The following is a 14,439-nucleotide window of genomic DNA, read 5'->3' as shown; positions in this document are numbered from 1 at the left end:
AATGACTTCCTGACAACGCAAACTAAAAACTACAGCTTTGTGAGCAATGCTTAGTTACTTGGAAATTATTGATTACAAATATTTCAAAAAATCTTTAATTGATTATATATTCAAAATGCTACTGCTTTGAGTGATGATCAACTTAAGCTATAAATTTATTAAAAACATTTACGGAAACTTGGAGGATACTAAAGTCTTAAAAAAGTCTTTTTTTTTCATTTTTATTTTATCTCTACCGCGAATAACTTAAATTGTTTCCGAATACTTTTGTTTTAATATCTTTATTTTAACGATTAGATTTAAAGATAAATAGATATTAAAAATGCAATAAAAAAATAAAGTCTAGCGGAAACGAAACCAACAATTTTTAAAGCTGTCTAATAGCCAACAGTCGATAAGCACGCAAAAATGAGTAAAAATATTATCGAAAGATTAACGAAACTGATTAAGTTGACCTTGAAATTCAAAAGGTGTCCGTGTAAGAGTACAAATACATTGGATCTGTAACGTCAAAGTAAACTAAGAGAACCAGACCTAAAGAGATTTAATAATAACTGAATCTACAAAGTAAACTAAGAGAACCAGACCTAAAGAGATTTTATAATTACTTAAGGGGGCTGTTTTCAGAACGCATTGTTTCCCATGCTCAGTTACAAATTGCACTACAATGGAATTTACATTACTAGAAATTGCTCGCGATCAGTGGTCAGCGTTGAGAGATTTATATACCCACGACCGGACAAATCTAACGGGTTTCGATCTAATCAACTACTTTATAAGTTACAAGCCCTCATCTGATGCCGACTCAATCAAGATATATACAACTGATAAGAATTGGATCACACATGGCAGCTATATTCTTATCGTAAACAGTTATTTCAAAGTACAGTGAAGTCTAAAAATTATATGAGTTTTTTATTTCAGCATCAATTAGATAACAGGACCTATGTTTACCTGGTTATGTGGCTATGGAGAATATTTAAAGCCACTTGTTGAGCAATATTGGTTGAATCTCGGTCAAGGCTTGTGTAAACTAGAACATCTGGGCACTATTGTTTATCACCTGCCCAAATCCAAAGTCCCATGCTGGAAACCAAGGTGAAGTTAATATATACATATCTAATGGAATTTATTTTATTTAATTTATTTATTTAACTTAAAATCCCTACAGCTCAAATCTTTTGATTAACGTTGGTTATCTCAGTGCAAAGCATGCAGCCTTGGTCGATCAACACTGGGCTTATCGAACACCTGATTCTTTGCCCTGGATAAGGGGGCTTATAGAGAAAAATGCTTCTGCCGGTGTTTTTGATGCCCGCGGAGAACTTTTGGCTTGGTGTCTACGGTGATAAAAAATAACTGGTTTACCAAATGTGTTATATAACAACTCCCTCAATTTTTCAGGTCTCCCCATGGCAGCCTGTGCAACTTGCATGTGCTATCCTCGCATCGTCCGCAAGGATTGGGATCCTTGGCAGTGCTTTTTATGGCTAATGAAATAAAAAGCTTCGGCTCCGAAGTTCTAGCCACAGTTGTTTTTGATAATGAGAGCTCCAAGAAAATGTTTGAGAATTTGGGATTTAAGCCCATCAATAAGTTGTACTGGGCAGTAATGCCACCCCTTCATTAAATAATAATAAACAGCACCAAGAGGTTCTTATGAAAACGTCATAAAACTAGTTAATCAGTTTTCCCACTTATCAGGAAATGTAAATGTGTTAATAGTCGGTTTTAGTCAAACAACTGTTAGCACACAAGCGTTTCTTTATCTCTCTCTTCAAATAAAAATTTCTCTTAAAACCAGACCATATTACTCCCTGCTCAGTCTTAATTTTTAAGATCAGTCTGCGATCGGTTTTTATACGGAGAGGTAGTCGTCATGTCGGACGAGAATTCTTTGGTTGAGATTCCCCGCAGCGAGTGGACTAAGCTGCGCGATATGTATGTCCAGAATGATACCGATCCCCAAGGTTATCCGTGCATTAATAATTTCATCAAGTGGGTGGAAAAAGAGCCAGAACTGAAAGCTAAGTTCTTATCATTGAACGGTGACTGGGAGAAAGATGGAACCTTTGTGTTAACTGTAAGTTGTGCGATAAACATGTACTTTATATGTGCTATATAGTAATTACATATATCTATATTAAGGTGGACTTGGGAACTCAATTTAATCACATTTATTTCAACACTCTAAGCGATAATTTGGAACGTGCAACAAAAGCCCTAGAATGCTTAAACTCATTTGAGAATAAGTACGTCTTTTTTGGATTCTGTTCTCGCCTAAAACCTGTGGTTGAACATATTAGGCGGAAATTTTACACCACTAAAGAACTACAGATTGTGGAGACCTGTTGGTATAGTGCCAGCAAAGAACTCATAGATACTTTTACTATCGAGTGAGTTAATTTTTGTATGATTACTTTGCAATTTTATAAAGCCATTTCCTTGCAGGGTCCCTTCTGGCATAACTCTATTAAACTTGGCCCTCGAAGATGCTGAAACCATCAATGAAATCTGGCCGCATCGTGGACCCGACTCTATAAACTTTGTGAGAAGTTTAATTAAATATAATGTGTGTTTGGGGGCCTATGATGATAGCGGAAAGTTGGTTGCCTGGTGTTTGAGGTGAGCTATCAAAATATATTTACCTATTATATTCTGTTTATAATATTACATTATTTTGTTTCCCTTTAAGATTGCCTATTGGAGGCTTGGGTCTGTTGCAAGTTTTGGAATCACACAAACGTTTGGGCCTGGGCAGCTTACTGGTGAAAGCAATGGCCAAAAAGATTTCCGCACTAGGAGATCAAGTTATGGCACCAGTAGTTACCAAAAACATTGCCTCGAGGAACATGTTTGAGAAAATTGGCTTTCGTTCTATAGATATAACCTATTGGGCTGAATAAAAATAATGAACCAAAAAGGAAAAACATCTAATGGAGAATAAAAACGGATATCTTTAAATTAAACAAAGAAATTAAATAAACACTGTCAACGTGTTAAACGTGTAAAAAGTGAGATCTAATATCATAAGACATCTAAAGGAGAAAAAACCAATTACTCAAAATTAAATAAATATATTCAATAAACGCTGTGAACATTATTAAACATGTTAATATAGTTTTTGTTATCAAAAACCAAATGGAAATGCTTGGTCTAAAACTAAAAACTTTCCAGTCAGCTAAATTCCCGTAAACGTATTCCAAAGATTCGGACATTCAAGCTTTTGTAACAAAATGTAGGTCAATAGTAAATTATATATAATTTGTTGACTATTTAAAAGCAGCGAGTTACTTTGTTAGAGAATAAAGATTCAAATAATTCATTTTCCAATAAATTGAATAGTACACATTTAATTATGGGTAGCTGCTTAGTCACCATACAGTTTATCGAGTTACAGATTTATTTGGTTATTAATAGTTTTATACTGAGAATCGCGTGACATTTGTAACGTAACATTTCCTAGCCTATTTATTACCTTACAAGGCTTACATTTAATTTGGTATTATTGATAAACAAAGAAGTTTTAATCGTTCTGTAAAATTATTATCTATTTGGATCTCGTATGGGAAAACACTTTAAAATATATTCATAAATAGTAATGGGATTGGCTAATATTAATATATTTTAAAATGGCTTTATCTGACTACTAGAACTAAGTGACACTTGCTGGAACTACAAACCCAAAAATTTTCAATATTAAGCATCGTGATCTTCAAATATTTCTGATTTTTGAGGGTGTTATTCACCTTTCTTTTGTACTTAAAAATTATAGTCACGTTTACATTTTTATACTTGCCGAATCGTGTGATACAATCTTTCTTTGTTTTCAAGTTGTTAAAACCTTCCGACGCGAGTTTCCGGATGGCGTTTGATTATTGATGATCACTGGCTTTTTGCTAAATATCAGATTGTGAGAAAGGTGTGCTCAAGTTTTTTTTAATCCTCATTAACCCAAAAATTTTCCTTAGCACATCTGAAATAAGAGTTTTATATTCACTTTTTAAGATTCTAGTCAGCTTTCGCGTAAATTTAAATTTTAACACTTTGAAATGTTCTCTATGCATTTTTCAAAAACCAAATTACTTATTTTTCCCAAGTTGCTTATAATGCAAGTCAGGCATTTTTTTAAGTTAGTACATTGACGTGCAGAGGCTTTTTCTGTCGTCATTAAAACTCATTAGCATTCAGTTCTTATGGACCAGCATCGTTCATCTTATCCTAGCTCTGGGAGATCCCCAAGCTTTATCACAATGTCAAACTTTCCAATGACAAGCTCGAGAATACGCATCTAACATAATTCTATAGTATAGCTACACTGATGCAAAAATGGCATAGTAAAAATAAATGGCTATTGAATTCCAAATTTTATACTTTATATTGCAATGAAATATGAATTCTATAATTTTAAGTACAATGCGAATTAAATTGCACGACTTAATATTAAATACTATAATTAATATTGAACATATTAGGTTTAAAAAAGTTCCTGTTTGATTTAAATTTATTTTATTTAATCTACATTTAAATAAAACTTTCAGATTTTACAATCAATTCCGAAAATAAAACCGCAATGGATGAAAGTCAAAAGGAAAGTATTTAAATTGAGTACAAAATATTAGGATTTACTACGTTTCTTTTTTACTAGTGTAAGAAATATTTAAAATATTTACTCACCCATTGCGAGAGAGAAGAGCCGGGTAAATTTTATTATGTTCGTCACGGCTCTAACGTTTTAAACAAACAGACAGGGAAAAAGAGAGAGAGAGCGAGATCGAATGGATTTCCGCCACACATTTCATAGAATATTGAATGGGGGGCAGTACATGAATGCAGAAAGTACCGATCATTGAAAATCAATAACAAGTGCAGAGATACGTCCATGTAAACAAACTTGGGGTATAACCAGTGATTCGTCAGCGAAAAAGCTCTCCAAGATCAGCTGGGTATGAAGAGCGCTTGAAGGAGTGTGTGCTTGGCTTGATAACGAGTTTGCGATTCCAGTTTTTTTTATAAAGATGCGCGCTGAGCGACAGAACCTCAGTACGGCTTTAACAACTCAAACGGTCACATCCACACCGCGTTTAAGCCTTAGCTAAAAAATATATACATACATATATTAATATCTATATATAGTTGGTTCTGTGTGTGTTCAAGATTAAAATTCGATTGTTACAAAATGTGGCGCTTGCTAGTAGCTCTTGGGATGATAAGTGCGGTGTGCTGTGAGTCGGATCTTTTTCGGGATGACATCAGGACCGCCCAAGCGATGGCCTATATAGAACAAATTAGGCAACAACAGGCACAGGCACAGGCACAGTCACAGACACAGTCACAGCCACCGCAATATATCATGCCGGTTCCATTGCCGACTCTGTCACCAATGCGACCATTGCAACCTTTGCCGCCCCTGCAATCGCCCGGCCTTGTGAATGGCCTTGCCACCCAAAAACCAGGAAGTTTCGTCAAGTCGTCGCTTCCGGCTGCCTATTCCAACCGCGTGGACCAGGCCACTTCCGATCAGATCGCGCTAAGTGTGCTACGTTTTGCCAATACTTTGGTTCAGCACTTGGGCTACAGTAAGACGGAGATCTTCTCTCCCTTGAGTATTGTCCACTCGCTGGCCTTACTATTGCTGGGTGCCAAGGGTCGCAGCTACGAGGAGCTGTCCAGTGTCTTTGGAATCGCCGACACAGCGAAGCTGCACGAACAATTCGGTTTGATGCTAAGGGACTTGCAACAGCCCACCTTGGAGACCATTTCACCAGGACGAGCAGTCACAAATTGGCGAGTCAACAGCCCGATGAGAACGAACCGACGGGCCCAGCGACCGGGAGCCCATGAGGTGCACCTGGCCAACGGTATATTCACACAGACCGGCTACTCACTCAACCCCGACTACAGGTGAGTCTCGCTGCGGATAATTGACTGCAAACTGGATCTAAAGCGAGATCAGGTTGGGGATGGGCGCTGGGAAATGCCAGACGATTAACGATCGCCTTGAGGTCTTACACGGAGAAAAAAGTCAAAGCTTTCTGCTATGATATAATATCCTTTCGTTGAAACCTCATTTTGATATTCAGGCGAATAGGTGTTTCATAAGATGAGCTCATCCATTTATACACTAAATTAAAGAGTTTCTCAAGTCAATTGGTGACTTAGCGAAATAGAATTATGAGTTAAGAAACCTATTCACTTTCAGTGTAGGGGTAAAACAAATCACTGTTGCTGTTAAGTAATGAGGAATTATAATTTCACACTTTTTGATGAGCCTTCTAAGCCCAAACTTTCATTGAGAAAAATATACTACTTTAACAGAATTCCCCAGTGGCATTATAGGTGCGGAAAGATTGAGAAAATAAAGAGAGAAAGGTTAATAAGATCAGTATAAGGCTAATTAGCCGGGGAACAGAAATGGAATGACAGATTTGTAACCAAGATAGTCCGCTCATTATACAAAACATGCCGGAATTGACATTGAAATTTTAAAATCACAGAGCTCGGCTATCAGCTAAAAAATGACGTTTTCTAAAAATATAATTTATTTTCAAAATATTTTATTAACAAAATACACTGATAAGAGGGTTTTTTGTTTTGGAAGGCAAAGTAAATCAATACAAAGGACTTTAGAAAGTTTGTTTCACTGAAATAACTTACGCTCCATTATAATAATCTTGCTCCACTTTAAGCAACGATGTTTGCATACCTAATAGGTAACGCCTTGTAGATTGATAACTTATTTGCTCTACTTTTTTTGTGCATTTGCAGACGAGTGATCGCAGAGGTCTACGGCTCGGAACTGCAGGTTCAGGACTTCATGGGCAATCCAGCGACGGCGCGTTACAACATCAACCATTGGGTGGCTCAGCACACGAATAACCTCATCCAGGGCATCATTACCAGAGATATTCCGCCAGACACGAGGATGATTCTGGCCAACGCGCTGTACTTCAAGGGATTCTGGGAGACGGACTTTATAGAGTCGGCCACCAGGCCCGACAACTTCTATCCGAACGGAGAGGGATCTGAGCCGGTGGTAAGGGTGCAGATGATGGCCACTGGTGGCACATTTCCCTACCACGAGGACCACGAGATGGGCTGCAAGATCATTGGATTGCCCTACAGGGGCAACCTGAGCACCATGTATGTCATCCAGCCTCTAAAGTCGTCGGCGCTGGAACTTATGGCGCTCCAGAAACGATTGTCAGGCGAAAGGATCGAATACATGATCACCCAGATGTACAGACGATCCGCCCTGGTGGCATTCCCAAAGATGCACCTCACCGAGACGTTTAATCTGAAGACAATCATGCAGAATATGGGACTGGGTGGTGTCTTCAGCAGCGTGCAGAACGATCTCTCGTTGATCGGCACAAACGAGGTGGCCAGGACGAGTTCGCTGGGCGGCAACAGCCTGCAGAATCTGGAGGCCCAGCGTAGAGCCGGATTGGGAGGAGCTCGATCCGACTTGGAGGTGGACGAGATTGCCCACAAGGTGGACTTCACTGTGAATGAGCAGGGAACGGAGGCGGCGGCGTCGACGGTGATGTACCTAAAGAAATCCGGCCCAGATGTCGTCTTCCGAGGAGACACTCCATTCATGGTGCTACTGCGACACGATCCCACAAAACTGGTGCTATTTTATGGCATCATAAATGAGCCCCCAGCGGCTGCCTAATCACAAGGATCTTAAACTATTAAACTTTAGTACCTAGTTCGTTAACTTGTTAGTTAGGAAGCCAATAAATCATTCTAAATGATTCAAAAAAATAAATTAAAAGCTAATATAGTAAAACAAGACATGAAATTTCGTTTATTTATGGTTTAACTGACCTTACATGGAGAATGGAATAATATAACTTTTAAAATAAAGATAAATTAGGTTTTGGTTCATTTTGTCTGCAATGAATACACAGTGTTACATAATTCAGTTTGAAGTGACTATTAAATTTATTTAAGAATGGTTTGGGAAACTTACCTGGTGTTTAACAGCTTTAAATTTTTACAACAATTTTACAATTATAAAAATTTTTTAAATTAGCATACTTCATTTTTTACTGTGTTTCATATAATTCGAGCTGACCCTGCGAACTTTTTTAGTTTTTTATGAATGGTTTGTTTATTAATACTTATATATTTTATTTCGTCTCTCAATTGAACAAGCAGGAAATTCTTTATAATGTTAGCCTATAATTTTAACTTAGTGCTCATTTACATGGATTGATTTTATCGTATTGTATTGTTTTCAATTTATTGTTGATAACTAATTTATATTGTGGCAATAACATCTTTAACTTCATGTCCTCATAATCTTTTAATTTTAAATATACAATTGCTCAATGATATGGGCTACTGTTAACCGTTTATGTTAGCCAAACGGTTATGCTAACCAATCGGCTGCGCCTCTGTTAAACCAAACAGCTGTTTATCCTCGCAAACTTTCCAACACTGTTTTAAGCTGGCGCCGTCTTGGAAATTGGTTTCCCCAAAAAAGTTAAATTTTAAAGTAAATAAGGCTATAGATTAAATCAAATTCCAATCGAGATGATCTCCCTACCCGACACAGATAGCGAGGATGAGCTGCCACCCGGATGGGAGGAGCGGGCCACCGATGACGGAACTGTTTGTTATGTGAAGTAAGCCAAGGGTCAAGTGGAGTCATAAACAAAAGCTAATAAAACCATATTTTCCCATTAGTCAGCAGGCTAAAACGTCGCAGTGGACACATCCGCGGACGGGACGCTCCAAGCGGATTACTGGGGAACTGCCATTGGGTTGGGAGAAGTACTACGATGAGCAGGGAAAGCGTTTCATGTTTATCAACAAAGAGACGCAGCAGCGAACCAATGTCGATCCCCGTTTGGCCTTCGCCGTGGAGGAGCCCACCCAAAACGTGGCCCAGGTGCGCCAGAGATTCGACTCCTGCACGACGGCCCTTCAGGTGCTGCACGGCAAGGATTTGCACGGACGCACGGCCCTGATTACGGGTGCAAATTGTGGCATAGGCTTTGAGACGGCTCGCTCACTGGCCCAACACGGCTGTGAAATCATCTTCGCCTGCCGAAACAGGACGTCCACGGAGGCGGCCATTGACAGGATTTCCCAGGAACGACCGGCTGCCCGTGCCCGCTGCCGTTTCGCAGCCCTTGACCTCAGCTCCTTGCGTTCAGTTCAGCGATTTGTCAATGAAATCAAACAGACCGTGAGGTTAGCTACTATTCATATTAATCCCAAAATCCACTTTCTAATTTGATTTTTCTATATTAATTTAAGCCACATTGATTATCTAATTCTGAACGCTGGCGTATTTGCACTGCCCCACACAAAAACAGAGGATGGTCTAGAAACCACATTCCAGGTCTCACACCTGTCGCATTTCTACTTGACTTTGCAACTGGAGACTCTTTTTGATTACAAAACACGGATTGTTGTGCTGTCATCCGAATCGCACAGGTAAATCGCAATTTATACACTTTAGCACGTAAATTGATAGAGGGGAATATGTTACAACGGTTATAGAATGTTTGAATACATACATATAATCTTACTTTTAGTCCATATCGACCATTTCGGCAGAAATATTTACTTTACATTTTTTAAAAGCCATAAAGTAGATAAAAACTTTAGATTAACTGCAAAGATAAAAGTTGTATTTTTATTTATTTTTTAGTATTTTTATTCGTTTCACAACCATTAACTCCAACACTTTTTCACTCCTTTTTTTTTTTGTTCAAAAAGTATTTGAAATTAAAAACTTATTGTCTGCTTTTGAATTATAACTATATTATATAAATAACTTTAAACGATTAATTTAATCCGGTTAAGTTAGACGTCTTTGATCACTTACATTTTTTTTATTGCTGGTACTGTAAATCTGGTTTCACAGTTTGAGCTTTTTTTTACCTCAATCTTTTGCCATTCATGCAACCCGTTTTTTACAATATGAAAAAGGGGATTTTAATTAATTGAATTTGAATTTGGGACATGTCATATTCCATATTTAATTTTATTTATGAGATAATTGAGGGAAGGTGATTAGAAATTTGGATTTTAAAATCCAACTTAATCAATGTCCAAAGTGCGACTCATTAAACAGTTTTGGTCACATCAAAGCCAAAATAAATAAACAATAACTTTAAAATTTTCCCAAAAAGTTTAGTATCATAGTGGATACATTCTAGTCGACACAATTTATACTTGAATATGTGTCTGGCATTCCAAGTTGTCTTCTTTTATTTTTGCAAGTTGACTGCACTTTTGTGAATCCACAATGTGGACTTTGGACCGACCGGTTTCTATTCGCGCTTTGGGGCCAAACTATTCATAGCCCAGGCCAGAAATAAATATGTATATTCCGCCTCAGCCGGCATGGCTAGTGTAGCGTTTTCCAAAATGTGTTTTTGCTTGCCCACATCTCGAGTTTTGTTTACAATAGATGTTTTCGGTTTGGTCCGATTTCAAGGCAAAACGTTATTAAACTTAGCTTGGAAGATATTATTTGTTCCCAGCCATTGCATTACATTTTGAGCTGCGCACTCGCAAGCAAACAAAGACCGAAAGAAAAATAATTACGACTCTGACGCAGCTGTGATTGTATTATCAAAACCATAACCACTTCCCCAGTCTACCCGTTCCCCTCTCTGGTTTGTACATAAAAGCAATATGATCACCCTCACGTGCAGATCCCAGCACAGTGGAATGAAAAGCGTTCCATAGTTCTAAAAATCTTTTTTTCAAGAAAGCAACTAAACACATTAATAATTACGACTTTCAGTCTATCAAAATACATACATTTTAAAACTGTGTTTAGAATATTTTTTTTATCTTGAAATAAAGTTTTTTAATATAAAAAAAAAGTCTTATAAAAGATATCTGATTTTAACAAAATTATTAAAGAACATTTATTTTTAAAATTCTGCACATAAAGTTACTATGTCAATTGGTTTGCAAATTTCCGAAAGAAAGGCCACTTCCGAAGATTCTGCTGGTAAAAATAGTCACCCCTAGTCAATTCCCCTAATCAGCGCTAACTCGCTTAATTAGATTGATTAATTTAGGAACCCTAAACCCACTGTGCAAGCTGCCACTTAACAAATAAATCATTGGTGAACGAATCTCGTGAAGCAACGCATGAAGCATAAGATGAAATTAAACTGAAGTGGTGGATGTACCTAGTTGTTATTGGAGGTGGTTTTGTATCTGGTGCGTTCGTTGCTTTGCGCACGTACAACATTTTTGGTTTGGTATCTCAGCCGGGGCAAACGTGCAACAAAAGTCTCGTGCGCCGTTTGGAGTACTCGCAGATAGTCATGTATGCCACCAAAAGCGCTCCGATATGATGAATTACGTTCGGTTCCTATTGGGGTCAATGCGAGGCTATCAGAGAAGTCGGTGCTAACTGATAGTCACTTTCGAATGGCACACAAACAAATTGGTTGTTTGTGCAATTGAAATTCTTTTCACATCAAACTGCAGAAATGATTAATTTACTTAAATGTATTCTGTGATGCACAGAAGAAAAATAACTTATCTAGATATAAAATATGTTTTTAAATGTTTGTAAAATAAAATTAATTTCTTCTTACCACCACTGCTAACTAAAAATCACAGTGAAAGGGTAAACAAACAAATTATCGTTTTAGCAATTTAAATGATTTTCATCAGCCATAATTTGCTGATTCAATATATTCATCCAGACCAAATAAAGAACACTAACTTGCTTAGCCAGTACCTACCACAACAAGAAAGAACAGCGACAACGGGTTATATTTATTATGGACGCCGTGTACGGTCCATAGCTTATAAATAAATAAGAATTTGCATACATTTTGCGACGTTATATTTACATCGCCCCCAAGCCGAGCGCAGAGACTCAATAAAATGAAAACAAATCCAAAGTCCAAAATGTGCGCAGATAAATGTGTTGTAGATAGAAAATGTTTTCATGTTGCGGCTTTATTTTTGCGGGGTGTATGCGACCTGCGCATGCGCTACTCTTTGAAAATGTTGGAGCTTCCCCCGTAAAATGGGGGAGAATAGTGGGTTCATCATAGAGTTCAATATTCATATCCGAGTGTCCTTGTTTATTGTGTGGCTTTGTTTCGCCAGCCACTTGTTGTCGCCATTGTCCGTGGGTCTATTAGTCACTATTCAGTGCCCTGCACTCGCACTCGCACTTGCACTCTGTTGATTCTGTTTATGCCCTCTGCATCTCATTAACAAAGAGCGTTTTCGAAGCCGGCTATGCCAGCAGATATGCCAATCAAGACTCGTTTTGCGATTGTCGGCCGGCGAGGGCAAAGTCCAGTGGGTTTAGCTGGACGAAGAATGTGTATGTTGCTCCTCGAGTGGGACTGACAAGGAAATGCGTCGTAAGCAATCTACAATACTAGCCCCTTCCCTCCTTGCAGATTCGCCAATCTGCCCGTGGAGAATCTGGCGGTGCATCATCTTTCTCCGCCACCCGAGAAATACTGGAGCATGATGGCGTACAACAATGCCAAGCTGTGCAATGTTTTGTTCGCCCAGGAACTCGCCCAGGTGAGTCATGCCCCAAAATGCGATTTAAACCGGGTCAATTAGATGCAATTTGTTAACCTTTTTCTGCAGCGCTGGAAGCAGCGAGGAATTTCCGTCTTCAGTGTGCATCCGGGCAATATGGTATCCACCGATTTGTCGCGAAACTATTGGTTTTACCGGCTCCTCTTTGCAATAGTGCGTCCCTTTACCAAGTCTTTGGTGGGTTGAAGAAAGTATATTTATTTGAGCAACTTTTACGACTTATTTTCATCTACTCAATATTAGCAACAAGCTGCTGCCACAAGTATTTACTGTGCCACAGCCAACGAGCTGACGGGGTTGTCCGGACTGTACTTCAACAACTGCTTCTTCTGTGAACCCAGTAAATTGTCTAAAAGTACTTCACTGCAGCAGCAACTTTGGCAACTGAGTGAGAACTTGATTTCCGAGCTTCTGCAGGAGGAACAGCATTAACCATACTCTTGTTTAGCTTTTAATATATTTATACACTATATACAAATACAAGAGCTAACCGGTGCATTTATGGCCTTTATAATCATTAAAATGTAATACAAAATTAGAATCTTTTAAATAAAAGAAGGGAGAAACTGGTGAAATCAATTTAAATTGCAAGCTATATGTATTTAAATTGAGATACCAGAAAATGGGGACAAAAAATCTTCAAGGGGATATGAAAATTAATTCAATGGATTTTCAATTATGAATATTATTAATGTTGCATTTCTGAAATAGATTCATTTTTTTTTTGGTTTTAGAGACGGCCAAATAAGTACAACGCAATTATCTTTTTTAACTTTAAAAATATGATGTATTTTTTTTTACACTATATAATAAGTAGTATTCCACGAGTATACATTTATGTTTTGTTTGATTTTTCAAGTCTTAAATGGTAGATTTTTAAATAACAGCCTAGGTACTAGCTAAGGAACTCTTTGGGGACTAGAAGTCGGAGACGCGACCCTTGCGCTCCCAATCGCCGTAACGCGTGGGTTCCGGTCCGGCGGGTCCGCCGATCTCGCCCGTATACGGATTGGTCTGGTTGGGCCAGGGCTTGAGGGGCTCCTGCTCCTGGTAGGGATGGCGCGAGAACTCGTCCAGCTTGCCCAGCGGCGTCTTGGCGCGCAGCTTCTTTTGGAAGGCCATCAGCTTCTCGGTTCGGGTCTTCGGCTCTTTGATCTCCACCACCATGTCGCCACCGCCTGCGGCTGCTGACCTCCAGGCTCCACTGGTCGAGAGATAGCTTACTGGTAAATCGGAAATAGATCGTTAGGATCAGCACTGCACAGTGGACACTGGCTAAAGCTAAAGCTTAAGCTAAAGCACACACACAACACACCTTGCTTGCCCATCTGAGGAAGGGCTCGCGCCGTTTGTCTGGCCATGGATTGCATTTTGTTTGGATTTGCGTTTTATCAGTTATGCAAGATGCCGGCAACTATTCGAGTCTTTAACTTATAGTTCGCAGTTGTTCACTTGAAAGTTTCACTGTCGCTTTGCAGTTATTGTCACTCGCTTGGTTGTGCACGTCTGAATTGAAATAGGAGGTTGGGTATTGCTTTTATAGCCCGCGATTCGCCGCTGCTTCGTTCTTTTATTTATTTTTTTTGGTAGAAGATCAGCTGACTCTGAAAATGTACTAAATATGGCACACGGACAAGCGGTGACACCAACCTAGGTGTAAGACTTTGATAGTTAATTAGTTTGGACTGCAACCATAGACGGTCTGGCAACGATAAGCGTTAAACACAAAAGAATGTAGGTTTATAGAATAAATTCATTTATTAAAATTATTATTGTTATTTCTTTACTGTTTATAAGTTTGTGAAAGTGCTTGGAATTAATAAACAATTGTTGGCTCTTAAGTTATTGCTGGACTTGGAATGCCCCACTGTATGCGTT

The 14,439-nt window shown here is 38.5% G+C and overlaps 5 protein-coding genes across 5 annotated transcripts; 4 read left to right on the top strand and 1 right to left on the bottom strand.

Moving 5' to 3' along the window:
• Positions 1–667: 667 nt before the first annotated feature.
• On the top strand, positions 668–1,832 carry LOC108138915. The gene is given in 5 exon segments (XM_017261474.2): positions 668–865; positions 925–956; positions 958–1,098; positions 1,172–1,345; positions 1,405–1,832. Coding segments are annotated over 5 exon segments (771 nt in total). The 3' UTR covers positions 1,631–1,832.
• Positions 1,833–1,844: 12 nt separating this feature from the next.
• Positions 1,845–3,103, top strand: LOC108138914. Its single transcript, XM_017261473.2, has 4 exons — positions 1,845–2,083; positions 2,149–2,396; positions 2,452–2,625; positions 2,696–3,103. The coding sequence occupies exons 1-4, from the start codon at positions 1,880–1,882 to the stop codon at positions 2,904–2,906; spliced, it is 837 nt and encodes a 278-aa protein (XP_017116962.1). The 5' UTR covers positions 1,845–1,879; the 3' UTR covers positions 2,907–3,103.
• Positions 3,104–5,036: 1,933 nt separating this feature from the next.
• LOC108139000 (serine protease inhibitor 28Dc) lies at positions 5,037–7,800 on the top strand. Its single transcript, XM_017261596.2, has 2 exons — positions 5,037–5,904; positions 6,769–7,800. The coding sequence occupies exons 1-2, from the start codon at positions 5,180–5,182 to the stop codon at positions 7,676–7,678; spliced, it is 1,635 nt and encodes a 544-aa protein (XP_017117085.1). The 5' UTR covers positions 5,037–5,179; the 3' UTR covers positions 7,679–7,800.
• A 639-nt stretch (positions 7,801–8,439) lies between these two features.
• Positions 8,440–13,096, top strand: LOC108139028 (WW domain-containing oxidoreductase). Its single transcript, XM_017261637.2, has 6 exons — positions 8,440–8,636; positions 8,698–9,207; positions 9,274–9,453; positions 12,411–12,540; positions 12,610–12,738; positions 12,805–13,096. Exons 1-6 carry the CDS (start codon positions 8,545–8,547, stop codon positions 12,991–12,993), a joined length of 1,230 nt encoding a protein of 409 aa, XP_017117126.1. The 5' UTR covers positions 8,440–8,544; the 3' UTR covers positions 12,994–13,096.
• A 224-nt stretch (positions 13,097–13,320) lies between these two features.
• Positions 13,321–14,097, bottom strand: LOC108139029 (succinate dehydrogenase assembly factor 4, mitochondrial). The gene is made up of 2 exons (XM_017261638.2): positions 13,877–14,097; positions 13,321–13,784 (listed from the first exon to the last, which is right to left on the bottom strand). Exons 1-2 carry the CDS (start codon positions 13,929–13,931, stop codon positions 13,480–13,482), a joined length of 360 nt encoding a protein of 119 aa, XP_017117127.1. The 5' UTR covers positions 13,932–14,097; the 3' UTR covers positions 13,321–13,479.
• Positions 14,098–14,439: the final 342 nt, after the last annotated feature.

The sequence above is a fragment of the Drosophila elegans genome, unplaced genomic scaffold (genome assembly GCF_018152505.1).
Source record: "Drosophila elegans isolate 14027-0461.03 unplaced genomic scaffold, ASM1815250v1 contig_814, whole genome shotgun sequence".
Classification (NCBI taxonomy): domain Eukaryota; kingdom Metazoa; phylum Arthropoda; class Insecta; order Diptera; family Drosophilidae; genus Drosophila; species Drosophila elegans.
Note: the sequence above shows the minus strand (reverse complement) of the source record. Positions and strands in the feature narration are given on the sequence as shown.